The sequence below is a fragment of the Annulohypoxylon truncatum genome (genome assembly GCF_022578515.1).
Source record: "Annulohypoxylon truncatum strain CBS 140777 unplaced genomic scaffold F4807scaffold_11, whole genome shotgun sequence".
In the NCBI taxonomy this organism is placed as follows: domain Eukaryota; kingdom Fungi; phylum Ascomycota; class Sordariomycetes; order Xylariales; family Hypoxylaceae; genus Annulohypoxylon; species Annulohypoxylon truncatum.
The window spans coordinates 596,571-617,728 of NW_025953797.1; the positions used below are offsets into that span (position 1 = coordinate 596,571).

At 50.5% G+C, this 21,158-nt stretch overlaps 7 protein-coding genes across 7 annotated transcripts; 4 read left to right on the forward strand and 3 right to left on the reverse strand.

Moving 5' to 3' along the window:
- Positions 1-106: 106 nt before the first annotated feature.
- On the reverse strand, positions 107-2,897 carry F4807DRAFT_421103 (uncharacterized protein). The gene has a single exon (XM_047997555.1). The coding sequence runs from the start codon at positions 2,435-2,437 to the stop codon at positions 563-565; it is 1,875 nt and encodes a 624-aa protein (XP_047855498.1). The 5' UTR covers positions 2,438-2,897; the 3' UTR covers positions 107-562.
- A 408-nt stretch (positions 2,898-3,305) lies between these two features.
- F4807DRAFT_421105 (uncharacterized protein) lies at positions 3,306-5,545 on the forward strand. Its single transcript, XM_047997556.1, has 2 exons — positions 3,306-4,576; positions 4,635-5,545. Exons 1-2 carry the CDS (start codon positions 3,814-3,816, stop codon positions 5,207-5,209), a joined length of 1,338 nt encoding a protein of 445 aa, XP_047855499.1. The 5' UTR covers positions 3,306-3,813; the 3' UTR covers positions 5,210-5,545.
- A 124-nt stretch (positions 5,546-5,669) lies between these two features.
- On the forward strand, positions 5,670-8,261 carry F4807DRAFT_421107 (radical SAM superfamily-domain-containing protein). Its single transcript, XM_047997557.1, has 2 exons — positions 5,670-5,794; positions 5,845-8,261. Exons 1-2 carry the CDS (start codon positions 5,743-5,745, stop codon positions 8,136-8,138), a joined length of 2,346 nt encoding a protein of 781 aa, XP_047855500.1. The 5' UTR covers positions 5,670-5,742; the 3' UTR covers positions 8,139-8,261.
- F4807DRAFT_421109 (mitochondrial outer membrane translocase complex, subunit Tom20 domain-containing protein) lies at positions 8,262-9,773 on the reverse strand. The gene is made up of 4 exons (XM_047997558.1): positions 9,484-9,773; positions 9,094-9,339; positions 8,858-8,958; positions 8,262-8,786 (listed from the first exon to the last, which is right to left on the reverse strand). The coding sequence occupies exons 1-4, from the start codon at positions 9,542-9,544 to the stop codon at positions 8,679-8,681; spliced, it is 516 nt and encodes a 171-aa protein (XP_047855501.1). The 5' UTR covers positions 9,545-9,773; the 3' UTR covers positions 8,262-8,678.
- Positions 9,759-12,720, forward strand: F4807DRAFT_421110 (Cullin repeat-like-containing domain protein). The gene is made up of 2 exons (XM_047997559.1): positions 9,759-11,954; positions 12,005-12,720. The coding sequence occupies exons 1-2, from the start codon at positions 10,270-10,272 to the stop codon at positions 12,351-12,353; spliced, it is 2,034 nt and encodes a 677-aa protein (XP_047855502.1). The 5' UTR covers positions 9,759-10,269; the 3' UTR covers positions 12,354-12,720.
- On the forward strand, positions 12,712-15,099 carry F4807DRAFT_421111 (serine/threonine-protein phosphatase PP2A catalytic subunit). Its single transcript, XM_047997560.1, has 7 exons — positions 12,712-13,329; positions 13,422-13,463; positions 13,518-13,623; positions 13,686-14,219; positions 14,273-14,345; positions 14,420-14,469; positions 14,548-15,099. Exons 1-7 carry the CDS (start codon positions 13,171-13,173, stop codon positions 14,568-14,570), a joined length of 987 nt encoding a protein of 328 aa, XP_047855503.1. The 5' UTR covers positions 12,712-13,170; the 3' UTR covers positions 14,571-15,099.
- A 253-nt stretch (positions 15,100-15,352) lies between these two features.
- F4807DRAFT_459213 (uncharacterized protein) lies at positions 15,353-17,512 on the reverse strand (the record flags this gene model as incomplete). The annotated part of the gene is made up of 3 exons (XM_048001323.1): positions 15,353-15,392; positions 15,449-17,394; positions 17,456-17,512. 3 exons carry the CDS (start codon positions 17,510-17,512, stop codon positions 15,353-15,355), a joined length of 2,043 nt encoding a protein of 680 aa, XP_047855504.1.
- Between the last annotated feature and the right edge of the window lie 3,646 nt (positions 17,513-21,158).

A 21,158-nucleotide genomic window follows, 5' to 3' on the forward strand; every position in this document is an offset into this window, starting at 1 on the left:
TTAGTTGATAATAAGGAGTCAAGGAGCGAACTGGGCGGCGATATCGAAAATATTCACGCAAGGATAGAACGGCATTCTCAGTCAGCGGTACACGAGCTTGAGAAGCATCTCGGGTTATAAACATCATCAATTATTAGCACACTTTGTCTTGCAATAGCCTACTGGGTACCTTAATCAGTCAGGCGTCATGTCAGAAATTTGTCTTGCAAAAAGCTGTCTCTCGTGTCGCCGTCTTCTGTTCTGTTCTCGTCAAATAGGCTTGCTTTGCCACCGCCCTCCTTTCCCTTCGGACCGGGTATCCTTTCCATACAATGCGTCCTATCTGTCCTGCCAAATGCTGTTTGTTCTCGTTCCTATGCGTCTCTCTATGCTCCGAAGAAAAAAAGGGCCCTTAAACTTTTGGTTGATTTGCGTTTGCGATTTAGGTGCGGGAGTAGCGGGAACCGCGCGTCGTACGTCCAATTCATTCATATACAGTTGGTTTCGTAATGCCTTGCAGCAACGTCACTTAACTTTGGCTTCGTGTCGCTGTCTCTAGACATCTGCAGAGATTATTAGTTCGTTAGTAACGGTCTCTATCTCTTCGGCTACCGCGATCATCGTAGCGGCGGCCTGGTCGGTCGTCTGCATATCGAGAGCGGCCGTTGGGACCTGGTCCGGAGGACTCTCCGGGACGGAATCGATCGCCACCTCGAGGAACGCCGTGGAAGATCGGCATGCCTCCACGACGTCGACCGTTTCCACCACCACCACCTCGGCGAGCACGTGGCGGGTCGCGTGGGTCGCGTGGGTCGCGTCTCTGATCACGCTGGCGCTCGCGCTCTCGGTGCGGCGGGCGGATACCTAGGAAAATCTCGGGACCTCTGTCAACAAGGGTATCGCCGTTCTCGAAGTAGTAGCGCTTGTATTCCTTGCCGAAGTCTCTGTCCAAGCTCTTACTCTTCGCCGCCGAAATCGTGTCAAGTCGTCGACGCACCAACTCGTCCGAGACGGGCTGGTACGTGATGGTTGGGAAGGCGCGGGTTGTCTGTCCGGCTTGGTCTATTCGCGCCATCCTGTTAGGATGAATCGCGGAACCGCGACCTCCCGGAAAACCGCGCGGTCCCGTAGGCGCGCCTTCGATGCCAGCGAAAGATCGGGACGGGCCGGTAGGAATGGACTGCTTGCGCTCGGGCGCGGGTTCGGGCGCAATAAGCGTCTGCTTTGGGGCGGGGCCCGTGCTGTCGAATTCTTCGAGCTTGACAATCACATTACCATCCTCATCGTTGTCGTAGACGACCTCATAACGGTTCGTCGAACCACGTCTTCCGGAAGACGTCTGTTCCATATCGACCCACTCCGCGAAGCGCTCTGACGGCATGAAGTCAACCCACAAAGCCTTGCGGTTGGTCTCATCAGGCCAGATGCGGTTGTGGAGTGCGGTACGTACCCTTGAGGCAGACGATATGCTGTTAAACACGACAAATGCGTGTGTTCGGATATTGTCAAGGTAGAAATCAACAATTGTACCATCTTCAATGGGAGCGCCTACCGGTGTGGCGAGGTCTAACAAATGATCCTTGACCGCCTGCTCTCGAAGAGGTCGCATGAAGTCCTTAATGTAGAGTGCACATGTGGCTGGATGGATCGACGGTGCCACATCGCGTTCTATCTCGACTAGAGGCGCGTTGTAGGTCTCTTCTCGAGAGGACGGGTCTTCGTGACGTCCTTCGAAGGTTGGTTCGGTGTCATCCATAGTAACATCTTCTTCGGTGTGTCCGTTCTGAGTAACTAGGGGGACGTTTTCCGTAGGGCTGGGCTGAGCAATACCGATATCGTGTCCGGGTTCGGGCTCGGTTGGCGCGTCATCTTTAGCACCTTGCATCTCGACGTCTGAAGGAGCTGAAGTCTCTTCCTTTCGAGGAGCTACCTCGTCGACTTCTTCTGGGATCGGATCTGCAGCTTGGTCTTCTTGGCTATCGCCATCCTCCTGTCTAGCTCGCTTACGTGCAACCTCGTGGGTAGAGGGGGCAGGACTCAACGATCTTCGCTTTCGTTTCTGCGAATCCTGTAAGGCTTCGCTCGCTCGTAAAGGGGTCGCACCGGAGGATGACGGGGCGACAATAGCCTGAGCCTCAGCTGCAGGTGCAGCCACAGGCGTTTCTGGTTCTACATGTACAGCTTCGCTTCCGACTTCAGATTGTTTAGGAGACTCATTGGGGGGACTCGGTTCAATGGCTTCGGGTGCCTTAGGAGATTCTTGTTGAGGTTGCGGCTCGTCGTTAACATCCTCAGTGCCCTCGGTGGCTTCGTCGGGGGATGGAGATGCATTCTTTTCGGATTCTGCAGCTACCAGACGTGCTACTAGATCAGCCTTAAGGCCATTCTGAGGCAAGCCGAGGCTCTTAAGCTGGGCTTTCAGGTCGACGACCTTGAGTTTGTTCCAGTCTGTAGCCATGGCTCGCGACAGGAAAGGGTAAGTGTGAACGGAGGGTAAATTTAAGAAAGTATGCACATTTCTTGTTTGATTCCTTTCAACAAGAAAAGGACGAAGTTTGTTTTGTAATTACGAATGGGAAGCACAGCGCGTTCGTAATTAGGTAGGTATCTGTGTGATGGGAGAAAATGTTCCGAATAAATCGTCAGGGACTTTTAAGGTAGCTTAGACGGGAAAAAAAGAAAAAGTGGAAAGTTATGAAGTGTAAGTGATTAAATTGGAGTAACGGTTTGCAGTAGTCGTCTAGGTTGTAAAAAGTTGGTTAGGTAGACGGGAAGCTGAAACAGGGATAGGTGTTGTGGTTTAGAGGGATGTTGTAATTGTTGTTCTTGAAAAGAGTAGGTGAGTAGGTAGGTAGTGTAGGTGAATGGATGCGCCGAAGAGATCATGAATATGTCATTCATCCAACGTTGGGTTTTGTTGCTAGGTGCTTAAGGTTAAGTTGGGCCGGCGCGTATGTCGCGGTCTTGTAGTACCAGATTTACCTGCTACGTAGTACAACAAAAATTTCATAAGCAACCGAACAGCTGGAATTCAGCTGCCAACCCTGAGCTCATAGTGGATACCTATTTAGTAGGTCACATATGGACGTACATGTATGTACCCTGAATACCTACCTAGGTAGTAGCTGCGTGCATAATATTATTATATAATCAGTAGCTTATCCCGCTCGTACTCTTTAGGACTAGCTCATGGCCTATGTCGTACATAGTATTATGTACATATTGTACATATTGTACATATTGCACGAACTTGGCTATATCTTTCAGTCCAAGGATACAACGCTAGGTAAGTGACCACTCACATGTAGCGTAGCTCCCATTCACAATCAAGATTCTGGAAAGGACAATCGGTTGCTATAAGTTTAAATATACCTAGAAGCAACAGCTGTGGAATCTTAGCAATAGGCAACTATGTAGTTTCAAATGTTGTCAGCTACGAATTCGCATTCACCGGAAGCGGCATAGTGAGGAATTATATACTTCACATATCAGCTCCTTTACTACTATCGTTCATATCGTAACACATTTTCAATTTGGTATGTTCGGCCTGGCCAAAAGCGGTACAGCATCTGGGCAGTTATGTGAGAGACATTGAATACCTAGATGATGAATTGTCACCAGTCAATTATGAATAACGTCCTCGCTATTTCCGTCAAATCAATAATTTCCATGTTCTCTTTTCCCCCAACTCACCTAGCGTTATGAGAAACCGAGAAGTTAAATGTTGCACTCATTGACAGACTTCAAAATTCACGCTCCACATCATCCACCTCATCACCCTCGAAACTTTTGCGACAGGAGCCTTATAGCAACACAGAACACACCACCGTCAGGATGGCTGGCTTCAGCAGTTGGTTTTCTCGTGGGGCACCTAACAGTTCACCTATCACACCTACACCTAGTAACAGCGGGAACAATGGCTTTCTAAGGAATAGGGTTTTTGGTGGTCGTGTTACAAAACACCCCTGGACGCCTAAGAAGAAGACACATGAAGAGCCAACCAACAATGCAGAAGGGCGTGGATGGAAAAGGCTTCTAGGAATGGGAGTTAATGCGAGCCGACAAGTTGAGGATGAAGAAGTTGACAACATTATCAAAGAGGAGGAAGAAGAAGAAGAAGACCTTTTTAAGGAAGATAAAGCCCATGACCATGGAGGCGACAAGAAGGTAGACGGAAGGCCAGAATCTCCAGATCCCGTGGCGGAAAGCTACAATAATTTAGTCGCAATTGCATCAATCGAAGGTGATTTGCTGCCAGAAACCCCAGAGCACCCGGCAGATCGACGCAATAGCATCGCCAAGAACGCACCGAGAGAATGGGCTGCGTTAAGTGACGACGGATCCGCAAGCGAATCAGAAGCGTCCTCAACTACTCAGGAAACAAACCAGGACTATGACCCGGAAGACGGATGGCGCTACGAACAGGTCTTCCTCAATCAGATTCTGAGAGGACGAGACGAATACTCCCTCATGCCCTCGACTTGGAAAATGCACTTCCGAGGAGTTCCTCTACCGGAAGGTCTTTTCTACATCAAAACACACGCTATAAGTGTCCGGCCAAGGATATATGCCCGCACGGATAGGCTTGAATACCGAGGTACGTTTTAGTTTATTGTTGCCAATTTGTTTTTCGGTCCAGCTAAATTTTTGAATAGGAGCGATCGCGCTTCGTAGGTTGATGGACATCCATGGGCGTATCCGCGACATACGCAAAGCGAAAACAGATGCTACGCAGGATGAAGATGAACGACGAATCGTCAAACATATCAGAGCAAGAGTTCAAGATGCCTTGCGCTGGGCTGAGCTTGATGGTGACATCGCCAAGTACAGCAACACCCTACCGCCCAACGTTCGATTAATAGAGATGTATGAGGCAGACAAGGATAATATGCATATATCCATCCAGAACAGCATGGCAGAGATGGCGGCATCATGGAGAGAGAAATTAGAACGCGTACCCGAAGACCAGAGACCAGTACCGCCGGTAATATTCGGGCTCGTCATCTTCAAGCACATCTTGTTCATCGTCACATTGGATTCCAAAGACCCGGAAGCCAGCTGCCACATTCCGATTCAGGTGAATTTATCGGAAAATAACCAAAACCAGTGGAACGCGTTGGCGATTATGGTTACCATCTGTTGGGCCCGCGATCTCTTTGCGGACGTGGCAAACAGGATCCCCGATTTACTCTTGGAAGCCCCGAGTGCCGATAGCGATCCAGATGCGTAATATACGCCCACACAGAAGGACAGCGACAAAGTTATGATAAGTTTCCTTTGTATTAGCGGGTTTAAGAGGTCCTTACGACGGGAGGGATGGGTTGAAAGTTACTCTTTTAGGTATCATATTTGGATTGCGGATTGCTATCGACTTTTTGTGGCTTATTGAGACCAGTTGAGACCTAGAGATCTAGGTTGCTAGATATCGAAATACTGAGGCATGGCGCATATGGAATTAGTGCTAATGATACCATCTTATTTTTATCATGAATTCGATCTCGAAGTGTGGTCAAAATAAGATTGTTACTGACTGGTTCAATTCTTCTTTTCCGATGGGTGGAAATCCAGCCGCCGTTATGGATCTGTTACCCGCTATCGATATTAGCGATATTATTCATAAATCTGGGGTATTGCGGGGTTTTCCCTACCTAAGTGCCCCTCTATTTAAAATTCTACATAGGCGACTGGTTAGCCCCGCTAACTTCCCTTACTCATAGAAGGAAAAACTGTGTCAACCACGACACGACAACCGCACCATCAACGATGGCAAACGGAACAGGGGAGCTAGGTTTAGACACCAATGGGTCATTAAAGGGTAAAGGCAACCGCTCGAAAGTATCTGGACGCTTGCTTACGTTTTGTTAGGTGTCCTTGAACTATGGCACGAGCACCGACCCGCGATCCTGTTTGCGATAACTTGCACCTTAGCCGTGGTCTGGCTGTATATAGAACTACTCCAGAAGACTAGTACCACGGCAAACGTATTAGAGCTCGATCAACAGCTTACGAAGACAATACCTAGCAACAATGGCGCAGCTGCGAAAGAGAAGATCGATTTGCCAAAGGAGAAGGCGAAAGAAGCTACGATCGGACCGCGCCGCATCAAGGGCGAGCTACGAAGAGTAGACAACGCACGAAAAGACATAGAACCAAGTCGCCAAAACCCCATTCAAGTACTTATCTTCTATTCTTCCTTAACTGGAAGCACGGAGAAGACCGCTGGTGGCATCGCTGAAGCTCTCGGCACTTTATTAAGAGAGCGGGCCGATAGCTCTGGAAAGTCCTTCTTGAGTCCCATCGTCCTAGATTTAGCTCAAATAGATTACGATGAGTATTTCATTACTGCACCTAAGTCGGTGGACCCAGATATACCGGTGGACTACTTCTATCTTCTATTAATGCCGAGTTATAACATCGATTCTATCAACGACAATTATCTCGAGCATCTGAGGGAAACCCACCACGACTTCAGGATTGACACAGCCCCACTGTCGGGTATATTAGGTTACTCTGTATTTGGCCTGGGTGACCGGGAAGGATGGCCAACTGAAGACGAAGGGTTTTGCTTTCAGGCCAAGGAGGTCGATAAATGGATGGCCAGACTCACCGGCCGCAAGAGAGCTTATCCATTGGGAATGGCAGATACAAAAAGAGATCTGAGAGAAAGGTTAGATGAATGGACAGATGGTGTGAAGGATATCCTAGAATACGTTGCTCACACAGGATCTCTAGGGGAAGGGGTTCCGGGAAGCGGAGATGCTATTGAAAGCGACGAAGAATATGGATCCGGCGACGATGATGACGGTGAAGTCGTTGTCGACCCGTCGATGACGACGAGTAAAGCGAAGAAGGCGCGTTCCGCAAATATCGAAGACGTCGAAGACCTTGGGAGGATTATGAAGGCCTCTCAAAATAACCCTGAAAAATCGAACAACCCAACACCGATCGCAGTAGATTTTACAACATACAACAAACCAAAATCGAAAAGACCGCCACAGACAATCAAGGAGATGGTACCAAAAAACTCACCTACATACGCATCGTTAACCAAACAAGGGTACACTATCGTAGGCTCGCACTCAGGGGTCAAAATTTGCAGGTGGACCAAGTCAGCGCTCCGTGGGCGTGGTTCCTGCTATAAGTTCTCATTCTACGGCATCGCGTCGCATCAGTGCATGGAGACGACGCCGTCACTGTCCTGCTCCAATAAATGCGTCTTCTGCTGGAGGCACGGAACGAACCCCGTAGGCACGACATGGCGCTGGGTCGTCGACCCTCCCGAGACCATCTTCGATGGCGTTAAGGCTGGGCACTACCAAAAGATTAAGATGTTGCGCGGCATCCCCGGGGTACGGGCAGAACGGTTCTCCGAAGCAATGCGCATCCGCCACTGCGCGCTGAGCTTGGTAGGTGAGCCCATTTTCTACCCGCACATCAACGAGTTCCTCGCGCTGCTACACGGCGAGCGCATATCCTCGTTCCTCGTGTGCAACGCGCAGCACCCGGAGCAGCTGGCGGCCCTCAAGGCCGTCACGCAGCTTTACGTGTCCATCGACGCCAGCAACAAGGAGTCCCTGAGGAAGATCGACCGCCCGCTGCACCGCGACTTCTGGGAGCGGTTCCAGCGCTGCCTGGACATCCTGCGCGAGAAGCGGAACAAGCAGCGCACCGTCTTCCGCCTGACCCTTGTCAAGGGGTTCAACGTGGAGGACGAGGTCGAGGGGTACGCAGACCTGGTCGAGAGGGGACTGCCGTGCTTCGTCGAGATCAAGGGCGTGACGTACTGCGGCACGTCGAGTAGCGCGGGCGCGGGCCTGAGTATGGCGAACGTCCCGTTCTATGCCGAGGTGACGGAGTTCGTCACCGCGCTGGATAGGAAGTTGAGGGAGAGGGGGCTGGAATATGGTATTGCGGCCGAGCACGCGCATAGTTGCTGCGTGCTTATTGCTAGCGAAAGGTTTAGGGTCGATGGGAAGTGGCACACGCGGATTGATTATCAGCGCTTCTTCGAACTACTCGAGGAACGGGGCGCTGATGGCGAGTGGACGCCGGAGGAGTACATGGGTCCCGAGACGCCCGAGTGGGCGACTTGGGGGAATGGCGGGTTTGATCCGAGGGATGTGAGGGTTGACCGGAAGGGTAGGAAGATCGAGGCTTGATTACCTAGGTAGATAGGTATAAGATGCATGGTTAAGGGGCGTTTTGTCTACATCATCACATCACTTGAGCAATCGAGTAGGAGTCCGTTGGGTAGAAAAAAGTAAGAAGAATCAGTAAGAAGAATCATGGTTCAATTCGTTTGTCTATACCAGCCGCACCGAGCATGATCGTGAGAAAAATGTACAGCGGAGCCGCCCTATCTACCGGAACATCCGAACCGAAGAGTATACGGCCAGGCGCATGCTGCTGGCCGAACATTATATCATACAAGGTATTCGAGGTATTTCCTTTCTGCGCGTAGCGCCTGGCTCCCTTCTTATACCGCGGGAACCATTCACCTTTTTGCTCAGAAGCTTCTCGTCTATCTGCCTAGGGGTTGGATTTTTTACTTGACCGACCCCGGGGCGAGCGAAGCCTATCTACCAGTCGTTTGTTTTCATGAGGGGAAGAGTGGAGGGAGTAGTAGTGTCGTTATGGATTTAAGTATGGATGAGGATGATGGGGGTGTATTAGACTCCTATTCTTATCCTATCCTATTTCTAGTCCAGACCTGCGCTAGGTAGGTCTGAGAGGTTGATGCCGCCGCCGCTGCCAAGATCGAGGTCCTTGTCATAGGCGATCATCTCGGCCAAAACGTCTAATACTCGCTGTTGCGTAGGAATAGGGGGTTAGTGGGGTGTTCGTAGCAGTGAGGGTTTATTCGCATCGGGATCCTTACCTTATCCACAGTCTTGTCGTAAATGCTAATTAGGTCACCCGGAGTCGGGTATACCTTCAAGGCCTTGTAGAAGGCTAGAGCGGCTTCCATCGTTCGAGATGCTGTAGGGATCGCTCCGAATTAGCGCTTGACGTCCTTTGTTTCGGAATAGCCTCCTATAATTTCCCCCAGACTTGCTCTATTTTCGCCTCTTCTCCGGCCCAATGAAATAGTCCAAATGTGCATGCGAGACTTACGATCGGCTGCGAGCAATTCTCCCTTCTGAACGTGGTCCATGAAAAACTGCTCCTTCTCGTTGACACCAGTGGGGAATCCCTCCTCCTTAGTCGAGTCGACCACCCGCTGGATGTCCTTGCGCTTCTGCTTCGTCTGCGCCTGGGCTTCCTCCTTCTCCGCGCGCGCTTGTCGTCGCTCTTCCCGTCGCAAGTTTCTTCGGAAGTTGGGGTCTACGCGCCGTTGGTAGTCGAAGTAGATGGCGTATGCTGTTCAAAAGAAACCTGGGTTAGCGGGGTTGCAGTCGGGTACGGAGGATTGGCGAGAAACGACGGGACTGCGAAAATGAGCGCCGCGCTCATTGACGGCAGTCGCGCATGTAGTAGAAGTAGGTCAGAAGTAGGAATGCATACCTAGTATACCGGTGGCCGCCGTTGCGGCTGATATCGTCAGTACCGTACTTGGTTGGACCATTGTGATGGCTGTGATAATCCCGTGTGGGGTTGAGGAGAAATCGATTTAGCTGAATTAATGCACGGCGGTCGCGATTTAAATAATCTAATCGAATGCTACGATTGATCGAGTCGTAGTTGCTGTCTCTCGTCCGGTACAATGCGAATTGTTGAAGTTCTGCAAGGTTACTTCCTAAAAAGGTCTTTAACGAAGACAGAAGCAGCCTTCCGTAATTTTTTTTCAATGCAGCTTAGCTCGGATACCTGACCGTTGACGTGCCCATGGCAGCTTAGCCCCAGATCCTTGCAACCCTCAATCGCGCTAGGAATAGATACGGACTAGCGTATCCGCTATCAAATAAATCCGGCCGATAGAGCAAGTCGGCATCTGGGCTTACAGATGGGAAGGAGCGCATTGTCGCATAGTGGCGTATGAAGCAATTGAATGTCTGTGCCCCGTTTAGCTAAGCCGCCTCTACTTTAACTTTCACCTTCAACGTTCAACGTTCAATCTTCGAGTGTTCACCTTCATCTTCATATTATTGGGAAAATGGCAATGAACGTCTAACCCGCTTATTGGACGCACTTGATCTAAAGAAACACCCCGAGCCCGGGATTTCCTCTTTATATCAATTCCTATTCCTACAACGGTCCTTGATGGATCGTTGCGTGTACCCATAAGGCCGCACCTCTTGCATCTGATTACAAAGATTACTTCTCGATCCTGTTCTAAACTAGGCACTCAACATGTCTGAAGAACGAAGTAAGATATCGCTCCGCACAGGCCCTAAGAGGAAAGCTCGCCCTACTATAAGCGCCCCTAGGCAAATCTCCGAACCTATCCCAAACAATGACGTCCCTGTGCCTCGCAGTACCGGTGGACGACCGGGTCCCGGCGGCCCACCACCGCCTCGACAGCGACAGCCCCCTTCAACTAGTGGGAAGACTAGCGATCTCGTCAAGCGACGATACTCAACTCGCTTCAACAATCTCCCCAGTGATTATGACCCAAATGTTCCCCCGGTTCCTTCCATGCCTAGTTTCGATCCATCGAGATACGATCAGCCCCCACCACGGGCTCGACCGCCCCCGTCCCGTGATGGAGGTGCGCCTAGGGTGCCACCAACAGTTGACCCAAAGGCACTGAGAGACCCGAGGCTCATACCCGATCAATATGTGTCGAGCATTCTGAGCGAAGCTACCGAAGACGAGATCCGAGATTACGAAATCGCCTTGCGCAAGTTGAAGAATAGGGCATCGGCAGATTTACAGCAGAGCGTCTATCAAAACCGAGCACAGTTTATTAAGATCAGCAAGGAAGCTGAGAAGCTCAAGGCAGAGATGCGTTCTCTACGCAATCTGTTCAAAGAACTAGCTACAAACACGAACGCACTTAGGGCTTCGTCAGGAGGCAACAATGTCTCTATAAATGGAGAATTTTCCACTGGCCTTAGTAAGAGGGACAAACGCAGCTCGGTGGCCGATAGATCAGCTCTTTGGAACGCTCAGATGCAGGCTCTCTACAAAAATGTCGAAGGCTCCCAGAAATTTCTACCCAATTCGATGGGTAGGCACGTCGTCCAGAATGCCGGGCCCTGGATTGAACTTGACAATGCGACGTATAAGTCCAGGAGATCTATGCAGCTCTTCCTTCTTAACGACCACCTGCTTGTTGCTTCGCGTAAGAAACGTAAGACGGATAACCCTAATGACACACGAGGTCCGGCGACGAAGCTGGTTGCCGATCGTTGTTGGCCGCTATTAGACATCGAGGTCGTTGATATGGCTGCAACCACCGATTCGTACAGCGGTAGGAACAAGCTTGCAGATGCTATCATGGTTCGAGGTGTTGGTCAGGAATCTTTCATCTATCGGACGGAGAAACCGGAAGACACCGAGAAGGCAACCTTGGTATTGAATATTAGAAAGGCGGTCGAGGAACTGCGAAAGAATTTGCAGTCCGAGTTGGAAGCTAATAATAAGGCTAAAGAAACCATTAATTATTTTGCTTCCCGAGATCCGGGCTTGCTGCAGAAGACAGAGCTACTCGAGACGCTATCCGATATCAAGGATATGCTGATTGAGGTGGACGGAAAGCAGCAGAATCTTCGCTGGGTTGAGGGTCAGATGGACGAGCTCGATATTGACATCGCGCTTCAGAAGTTTGAGCTAGCGGTTGACCGCGTCGAGACGATGCAGAAGCTTGCTCGTGGACTTAAAAACAACATTATCGCGCAAGACTTCATCAACTTCAAGGTCGAGGAGAGATGCACGAAACTGGCCGGGCTTATCATACGGGAACTCATAGACGCACATAGTCAACCACTAAAGGCGAAGCGCAACGTTGAGTGGCTGAATAGGCTAGGTTTTGAGGACAGCGCGAGAGATGCCTATCTCAAGGCCCGGAGCGACCTGATCCAAAAGCGCTCAAGGTATGTCACGTGATTTCTAGAGAGTCTACATGGATACTAACTCGACATAGACAATGCGTTTTCCAAGGTGACCTCCACCTTTACATTTGGCAGATCTCGTTTGTCTATTTCAGCATCATACGAAATACGGTGAGCTGTTTCCAAAGCTGTTTCCCGCAGACGATGATGAGCGCATGCGTGAAATGGGCCAAGGAAGAAGTGGACGCGTTCAACGTGATCTTAGCCAGGCAGCTGAGTAGCACGGAGAGGAATGGTGTAGTATGGAAGCAATGCATGGACAGAGCAAAGACCCATGCGAAGATGCTGGAAGAAGTCCAGTTAGACTTCCGAGACCTAGTTGGTCGAGAGGTACCTCAAGGCACGAAGTCCAATGACCCGGTGGGCCTTGGATTGACGTAGCTCTCCCATATTCCTAGAAAAAATCGATGTATACATTAAAGTAGTATGGTACATATAACATCAGCTGGAGGGTGGTTAACTATATCAATACAATTCGATACGATGCGGTAGATCTATACATGAATATCTACCTAGGTATATACCGTCTACTTCTTATACATGTACCTAAACGTTTAGATATAAAGGGAAGGAAGGGTGAGCCGCATGTTAAGCGAAGACTGACGTATTACAAGGGTACGTACTGCTGGGTAGCTTGTACAGTACAGGGACAATGTAGCGCTGTAGCGTCAGTACCTTACGTTAGGTACCTAACCTCCCTTATGAAAGGTCCGACCGCATTCTAATATTCTGCCATCTTCAAACAAAAGGAAAACCCTACCTCGTACATTGCAATCCATCGTGACCCTTCCCTCAACACCTACTCCTGAGCTTCCAAGACGCAGCACCAAGGACGAAAGCTTGACTCACTTTCGTCCTAATTTTGCGACTGACAAATCCCCGTTGCATTTATTTTATTTCCTTCGTTTTCCCATACTATTCTGTATATCGCGAACGATACCCATCCTAGCCCCACCCCCCAAATTACGCCACACCTAAACGAAAGAAGGCGTTGCGCTTTTCCTGCTGCCGTTTCAAACGTCATTCCAGTCAACGGATTCCCCGACTCCATCGATTCCTCGATTTTTACCAAGCTATTGCGAAAAAAAAGCATTACGCGACACGAACACCGCCAGACGGCCCATACATACTATTACGATACCACAGCACACCACAATTTCCCCTCGACACACATATTCGCTGATACTGTTTCGCCATCATGGATACAAACATGGAGGACGTAGGGCGAGTCCCTGCTGAATTGGCACCGTTGCCCGTCTCGGAGCCGACTACCATCCCCACCCTCGACGGATGGATTGAGAGCTTGATGAACTGCAAGCAGCTTGCCGAGGTCGACGTCCAGAGACTTTGCGAGAAGGTGAGTAATCCTTCACCTTCGTGGTAGCTTACAGGCAGCTCCTTGCGGCCCATCTCGCCGTCGACGCCATACTGATATCTCATCTTATCTAGGCCAGAGAAGTATTGCAAGATGAATCCAACGTTCAGCCTGTCGTATGTCATTCCGATCTTCGCCCGCCTCTATCGCTATTATTGACATTCACTTAGAAATGCCCGGTGACGGTGTGTGGCGATATACACGGCCAATTCCATGATTTGATGGAACTATTCAAGATCGGCGGCCCTAACCCCGACACCAACTACCTATTTATGGGTATGTTCCACGATACGCGACTGAGATGCTGTGAAGTACGGTAGTATTGATAATTAGAACAGGTGACTACGTCGACAGAGGATACTACTCTGTCGAAACCGTGACACTCCTCGTCGCGTTGAAGATTCGATACCCCCAACGCATCACCATCCTACGTGGAAACCACGAGTCACGCCAAATCACTCAAGTCTATGGCTTCTACGATGAATGCTTGCGCAAATACGGCAATGCCAACGTCTGGAAGTTCTTCACCGATTTGTTCGACTACCTTCCCCTCACTGCGCTTATCGACAACCAGATCTTCTGCCTTCACGGCGGCCTCTCGCCCAGTATCGACACGCTGGATAATATCAGAGCCCTCGACCGGATCCAGGAGGTTCCCCATGAGGGACCCATGTGCGACTTGCTCTGGTCCGACCCTGACGACCGATGCGGCTGGGGCATTAGCCCCCGAGGTGCTGGCTACACATTCGGCCAGGACATTTCCGAGGCCTTCAACCACAACAACGGTCTCACACTGATCGCACGTGCCCATCAGTTGGTCATGGAAGGGTACAACTGGTCGCAAGATAGGAACGTGGTAACCATCTTCTCTGGTGAGTCTTTATCTTCGCCCCGTTCTATTGAGTAACCTACTGATCGTCATTAGCACCTAACTACTGCTACCGATGTGGTAATCAAGCAGCCATCATGGAGATTGACGAACACCTGAAATACACATTGTGAGTGGCTCATGTCGAACTCGGACCACTTAGTGGCCTAGCTTTTTAGTACATTTGCTTACGATATACTGCAGCTTACAGTTTGACCCTTGCCCTCGAGCTGGCGAGCCGATGGTTTCTCGACGTAAGCATTTCCCGACTCCTTCCTTTTATCCTACGTGGCTACGCTGGTCGTTGACGTTAGGACTAACCATCTTGATAGGCACCCCGGATTACTTCCTCTAAGCTTCGGGCAAATCTTGGTGGCGCACCTTGGAGATGTGGTGCGCGGATTCAAGGTTTGGAAGGTCTTTAGGAGGGTCTTCAGGAGTTACGTTGAGCCTAGATCGCCATACCCCCCTGTCTTTGCCGAAAGTCAGGGTGGCGGCCTATGCACGTTGGCCACATCAAGCATACACGGAGATGACCCACTAAGAACTCGACTGTCGACGGTCTTTGACTAGGCCGGCCCCGACACGCCTTGTGCTGCGGAACGGCTCCATCTGTCCCTTGCCGCGTTTCCGCCTCTTGGCCCCAACCTCTTGCCCATTTCATGTTAATAGGCAGAGACATGTTTTGAGCAGCATAATGCGAAGTACTTAGGTAGATACTTAGGTAGATACCCAAGCATTAGAATTCTCACGAGTGAAAAGAGAAAGATAATTTCTAGTATCGATCGGGTGGTCAACTGGCTTTATGCAAATATGGTGTTCTCGAGGGATGTGTCATTGTTTGTGAGCAATCTTACTAGTAATGAAGAGAGCTATTGATATGTATCCCAAGTGGGAAGTGAGATTGCCTTGTAACACTCTTCGTTTAGGCGAAGCACGTTTTCTTAGAGTATCAAATCGCATAGCAAAGTCCTAGATCCTACCAGCTTGCCAACCAGTAATTCCAAGGTAGACTAGACTGGAAAATCCAGACTCGTTTTCTAATATAAACAATAGCTAGGTATAATTACTAACAATGATATCGAGTGGTATACATATTTGCCGGGCCATCTCATATACAACGGTTTCCCTCTATGATTACTCCGGACCTTGACCCCCCCTTTTTCCCTCTTCCTCGCTGGTAGAAGAGTTATCAAGCTAAGGGGTATAGCATGTCCAAATTCGAGCACTTACATAGTCCTCGACCGCCACGACCGCATCGATCGCTGGCTACCGGCTCCGCTACTTCTCCCACTCCCGCTATTAACTTCTCCAGCTTCAACTCCTTCTCTTCCTTGCCTTTGCCCCCTTCCGCTTTCATCCACGCTATTATTACTCGCACTCCTATCACTACTACTACTATTACTGCTACTATTACTATTACTCCTCCCGTTCCCCTCGGTACCCTGCATAGGCACCGCACCACTCCCACTCCCGCTCCCGCTCCCACCCCGCGAACTCCTCCGCACCTCGCACCCCCAGCTATCCAGCGCCCACGGCAGCGTCGCGCTCAACAGCTCCAGATCCAGGTCCAGATCCGGCAGGATCGGTGGCCCGACTAAGTGAACCGGCGCCGGCGCCCGTAAGCCGTCGGAGTCTTGGCGGGAGGCGATGCGAGGTACGAGAGCCTCGCGCGACCCGCACGGCGAGTGCGAGGGCGGCGGCGACGAGGGGTTGAGAAGATCGTCGTTGTTGTGGTTGTGGTTGTCCGGCCCGTACGCGTCCGCCTCGCTGTTGATGCGCATGCGCAGGATCGCGGCGCGGCGGGTGCGCGCTTTTAGGCCGGGGCGCGGGACGGTGTTCGTGTTGTTGTTGTTACCGCTGCTGCTGTTATTTTTGACTTTGAGGGCGCTCTTGGGACGCGGTTTGCTGCTGTGGGTATGGGTGTAGTTGTGCAGGTGCGCGTACGAGTGGTTGTGCGTGTGGTACCGCAGCGTCAGGTGTAGGTTCGGCCGCGCCGATTTGTCCTTGTCCTTGTCCTTGCGGTTTAGGCTCCGGTTCAAGGTCGGCGTGTTCTCGACTGCGGTGTTGGAGGTGTCTGTGAACGACTCAATTAGGTGCTGCTGCGATGATGACGACGACGAGGGCTGTTTTGCCGTCGTTGTTATCGTGTGGGGCGGCGATGATGGGGGGCTGGGCGGGGACGAAGGCGAGGAGGGCTGGCGGAGCATGATTGCGGGCTTGCTGGTCCCCATCAGCGGCAGCTTGCCTTCGAGGTGGCTGCTGTTCGAGTGCGTCGACGGGATGATGGGCGAGTACTCCCCCGGCCCGCGCGCCCCGTCCGGCACGATGAACCGCCTGTCGAAACGCGCGAGCAGGTACGCCGTGGACACCACCAGGTCCGTCACGAAGTTAAACCCGTAGTAGCAGGCGCGGCTGTGGAACCACGCCGGCGCCGTGCCGGGCCTGCCGTCGAAATTCACGCCGACCCTGAACGCGGCGCCCAGCGTGGCGACCAGCGCCGCGAAGACGAGCAGCCCGACCTTGGCGCGCCAGCGGCCGCACCCGAACTTCTCGACGCGGAAGCGGTTGTTGTTGTTGTTTGTGCTGCGCGGACGGCAGGCGGCGGCGATAGCGACGACGGGCACGGGAAGGAAGGCGAGGAAGGCGAGGTAGCAGCCGGCGAAGAGCTGGACGGCGCGGTCGGCGCGGCGCGCGGCCCGGTCGAGGGTGAAGAAGGTGTGGATGGTGGTCGCGATGGCCATGACGAGGCAGCACATCACGCAGGCGATGAGGAACCAGACGACGAGGGTGGCGGCGCGGCTCCAGCCCAGGCGCGGGTGGTAGGCGCGCAGGACGCGCTGGGCGAAGAACAGGTTGACGACGAAGATGAGGACGGAGCCGCACTGGGTCATGACGCTGGCGGCGATGACGCAGTTGACGGCGCGCGGGTACGAGGCCCAGACCATGCGCGCCGCCAGCGAGACCCCGCGCAGCAGGCACAGCGCGAACAGCATGCCCGAGAAGACGAACTTGAGCCCGCGCCGCTTGTTGACGCGCAGGATGGCCAGGTGCGCCGCGGCGGAGATGAGGAAGAGCACGAGAAGCACGGCGGCGATGGGGTCGTCGATCGACGGGGTCGGCTCCCCGCCTACGATGGCGTTGGTTGATGCGTAGGGCGGGCCTGGGTGCTTGGCTAGCTGGTTTGTTGTGAGTTTTTCTTATTGATTGATGTTTTAGGATCTCTTAGGGGCTGCTTACTTGGCTTGTCCCAGCGCTGCTCCCATGGGGAGCTGGTGCTGTCCAGTTCCCCGCCATAGTCGGATTGACCCTCCGAAGCACCTGAGAATAACGACGGACCTCCTGGGGACACAGCCCGGTCTGTTTACGACTGTCACTTCTCGCCTATGCCCAACCGGTGAAGAGGGGGTATCAGATCGGTCATGGGACGTTCGTTACGTTCGTATCGTGAGGCCTCGAGGCAGCATCGTCAGAATGGTCAAAGTGGCTTGGGAACAGTTTCTCAGTTTTCATTCGAGAAAAAAAGGAGCGAAGAAATGCGAGACACGCGTATGTCGTAATGAGGATTACGAACTTATATCGGTCTTTATTCGTCTCCCCTCCATGCACAACTTCTGCACGCTTTCCCGAACCCTCCCAGAAACCTAGTACAGTATACGCCACGGAGTGCGACCCTCTAGCGTTTAGATCTGGAGTCTATCGTGCCTTGCTACGGAACATGAAGAACGGCACGCCGATACTGTCTCCTCCCTCTCTCCTAGGCTAATGATAGCGTTGTCGGTAAGAGAACAGAATGCCGATGACAGAATAGGGTTTGAATCCCAAACGTGCGGTGTGCTTATGTGGTTGATGTTAGAGTAATACGAAACGGCTAGATCTAGCGGTCATAGAAAAACACCCCTTGCTAACGGCTGCTGGGCGGATGATTCTATAACTTAATCTAGCCTCATCGGTCCTGTACACCTGAAGTTGACCTCAAGTTTGTATTTATATACGACTTGTTATCCAACACGTATTTCATCAAAATTACATCAAGATAAGTAAGCTACGAGGTTGATGGCGATATTCGAAGAATACAAATAGTTGGATTATGTGTCCGAACGTTGCCTCGGGCCCGAAATGTTGGCTGGAAAGGTTACGATTGCCGTTTTTGCCCCGAGAAGAACAGACGAGAAGATGATTAGCAACATTAAAGTTCAAGAGCAAAGGTTGAACTAGTATCTCATGTTACCTCCAGCAACTGAAGGATACGACTGTGGCGGCGATTCAAGCTCGGCTCGTTATTGTATTCCACGATGATCAACTACATTGTTGCTTGATGAAGTTCTGATCATTCAGGGGGAGAAGCTCTTTACATAACGTGGACTTTTATTAAGGATAACTCTGCTTACTATAACACTGGAAGTTCGGCGAATATATTTATCTCTAGGCTTCTCAGGTTATCTGATCCTCTATATGGTGGATGGGCCCTCACTTGTAATATTGATACGATTTTGTCGTTTTCTTTTCTTGAACGTTTCTTTGGAGACTATCTAACCAACCACTCTTTATATTGGTCTTAATTTTACCCCCTTACGCACTGGACCACAGGCAATAGTATAAGGATAGCAACATGAAGCTCGTTTTAGCCCGTATCCTCGCGGAAACACTGGGTTTTCCACCTCCACTCCCGCGAGGTGGTAAATCGCCGGCAGGTTGGGATCTGGTCCCAACACTGGGAATTCTTCTTTTCTCCTTTCCGTTGCGGAATCACGTATGCACCGGACTGTGCGTCTCCAGGAGCTGTCCCTAAAACACGGTGTAACGTGTTCTCTCCAGTATTTTCTTCTCCTTCCCTCACATATAGATCACTTCAGGTTAGAAAGAAAAGAAACTGCCACTTGCCCGCGGCTTAGCTTCTGTACTTGATCGGGAAATGGTTAACGACGCCCTCGAATGACTGCTCTAGAAAAACTAGGTGGGTACCATTGTACCCATTAATTCGTTTCGAGGTTTAAATCCTTACCATCTTCGAGAGATTTCCAGCAAAACGAGACTCAGATCTTTCTGTGCTTGTGCCCTCATTCGTAGATCTAGCATTGATAGTAGCGCTGTCAAGATCCTCCATGTAGGACTGATTGAATTGATTGACCTGGGCCCTCATGAGGTAAATGCGGACAGCGTCGCGGAACCCCTTGACTTTATTTCAAGTGAATTCAACCGCACATCTGGACGACGACAATTCCCACGACAGTACGCTTACTTTTAAGAGGCGTAGTTCCCAGGGGATTTCGCGAAAACGGGCTTCTCCTTCGCCAACCTGGCGTTGAATCATGGTTAAAAATACAGAATGCTGGAAGGATTAATATACGTCGCGAGCTTTAAATCCTAATCAAGCATAAGTCGATGTCCTCGCCTAGCTGAACTTTGGTCCTGACCTTCCATGGCTCGTCCCTTTTCTTCACTTAATGTTGTTTTTGGGCTTTTCTCGTGGCCTTTCTAGCACTCTCTCGCGCGTTCTTACACTTCACGCACAGCCCACCAATTAGCTCGTATGGGCTGTGTTCTTGACACACATTCTGGTGTACCTTGCCGTGCTTCCTCTACCATATGGAAGTCTGCCCGACTTTGGCATCGGCACATGTGAAGCAGAAATGATATGTGACAAACTTCCTGAGTTATCTCTAGGAGTCAGGGCCTTAAAGGTTGCATATGGTATTTTATATGTTTTGCGCCGAACATGTGCGTTAGTACTTGAAGGGAGAAGGAATTATGCTAGGAATATAAATGTGAAATGTCTTGAAGCATGTATCGATCTTGCCAATGATCCATTTATCGGTGGCGAGGGCTAAATTTCCCTAACTGTTCTTGTCTGTTATGTGTAGGTATACCTCGAACGCAACATAGAACGCGGACATATAGCGAAGGCTGTCTGATTGTCCATGGAAGATTTTGACTGTTAATATTCCCTCTTAACGAAGGGATTGATGCGTAAATATGCGGCGCTATTGCCGGGAAACACTCGTTGGGGCGAGAGACACATCTGGATCTACCCAGGCTGTGAACCTGTCAACGTTGGTGTGTGCCTCATGTTACCTCCTTATTTCGAGGTTTATGACGGCAGCTAAACACACCGGTAGTGAAGTTTGCCGTCTAGGTTATCCAAATCAGTTGGATCCCACTGTAATCGACCTATTTCATCTGCAAATTTTCAATGCTGATCATATTCCTTCGTCGTACTTTGTTGTTAATTGTATATACTAGACTAGCGCGAAGTTGGCCTTCTGAATTGCTTCGTATCTCTGTCATATTTGATCGGAGAGTTTTATCTCGTCGCTGGGGTACCCTAGGGAGGAGGGCAAGCATTCTCCGGAAGAACCAAGGCAGAGACATCTTTTAGCGATACATAGACCCGAGCATCTATACTATGGTTCTAGTGATGAGATTGCTTGGTATCCAGCCATATAAACCGTGGCTAAGTATACATCTAATCTTGAAGGGAATGTCATGCTTTATATTTTACTCCATTTTGCATAAGTGGGTTGTAGTAATAAGAGGAGGGAGTCAAACTAGATAAATTCAAGACTTCACTATTGTAGAATATATATTTTTTTGGAAATGCCCTATATCCGTTGTTGCTAGACAAACGACGATGAATGAACAGAAGTAAACATCTGATGTGGTTTATATCTAGCAAAGGTGTTCAATATTGACGGACTGCTCTAATGCCATATAGGGGAAACAAGCTGATAGCACTGATTACCTACATCAAATCATAGTTTGTATAAATCACTGAGATTGTGGATTTGTAATATAGGTCTAACATATCACTATCACTTGTAATTGGGTATGTACAGCGAGAAAATGGTGAGAAGATGTGTGGAATTGACCCCTACTGCCCCTATTTCTGATAAGAGTGGTTGATCTGCGCCACATCTGAAATAAGGCTGAGCTCGCGTGGCTG

Excerpts from the sequence above, each read along its gene's own strand:
- F4807DRAFT_421103 (XM_047997555.1), bottom strand. The coding sequence starts at position 2,437 with ATGGCTACAGACTGGAACAAACTCAAGGTCGTCGACCTGAAAGCCCAG.
- F4807DRAFT_421105 (XM_047997556.1), top strand. The coding sequence starts at position 3,814 with ATGGCTGGCTTCAGCAGTTGGTTTTCTCGTGGGGCACCTAACAGTTCA. Across the intron at positions 4,577-4,634 it reads GGATAGGCTTGAATACCGAG|GAGCGATCGCGCTTCGTAGG; the intron begins GTACGTTTTAGT and ends ATTTTTGAATAG.
- F4807DRAFT_421107 (XM_047997557.1), top strand. The coding sequence starts at position 5,743 with ATGGCAAACGGAACAGGGGAGCTAGGTTTAGACACCAATGGGTCATTA. Across the intron at positions 5,795-5,844 it reads CACCAATGGGTCATTAAAGG|GTGTCCTTGAACTATGGCAC; the intron begins GTAAAGGCAACC and ends ACGTTTTGTTAG.
- F4807DRAFT_421109 (XM_047997558.1), bottom strand. The coding sequence starts at position 9,544 with ATGGTCCAACCAAGTACGGTACTGACGATATCAGCCGCAACGGCGGCC. Across the intron at positions 9,340-9,483 it reads GGCGGCCACCGGTATACTAG|CATACGCCATCTACTTCGAC; the intron begins GTATGCATTCCT and ends TCTTTTGAACAG. Across the intron at positions 8,959-9,093 it reads AGAATTGCTCGCAGCCGATC|CATCTCGAACGATGGAAGCC; the intron begins GTAAGTCTCGCA and ends CGATCCCTACAG.
- F4807DRAFT_421110 (XM_047997559.1), top strand. The coding sequence starts at position 10,270 with ATGTCTGAAGAACGAAGTAAGATATCGCTCCGCACAGGCCCTAAGAGG. Across the intron at positions 11,955-12,004 it reads CTGATCCAAAAGCGCTCAAG|ACAATGCGTTTTCCAAGGTG; the intron begins GTATGTCACGTG and ends AACTCGACATAG.
- F4807DRAFT_421111 (XM_047997560.1), top strand. The coding sequence starts at position 13,171 with ATGGATACAAACATGGAGGACGTAGGGCGAGTCCCTGCTGAATTGGCA. Across the intron at positions 13,624-13,685 it reads CACCAACTACCTATTTATGG|GTGACTACGTCGACAGAGGA; the intron begins GTATGTTCCACG and ends TAATTAGAACAG. Across the intron at positions 14,220-14,272 it reads CGTGGTAACCATCTTCTCTG|CACCTAACTACTGCTACCGA; the intron begins GTGAGTCTTTAT and ends GATCGTCATTAG.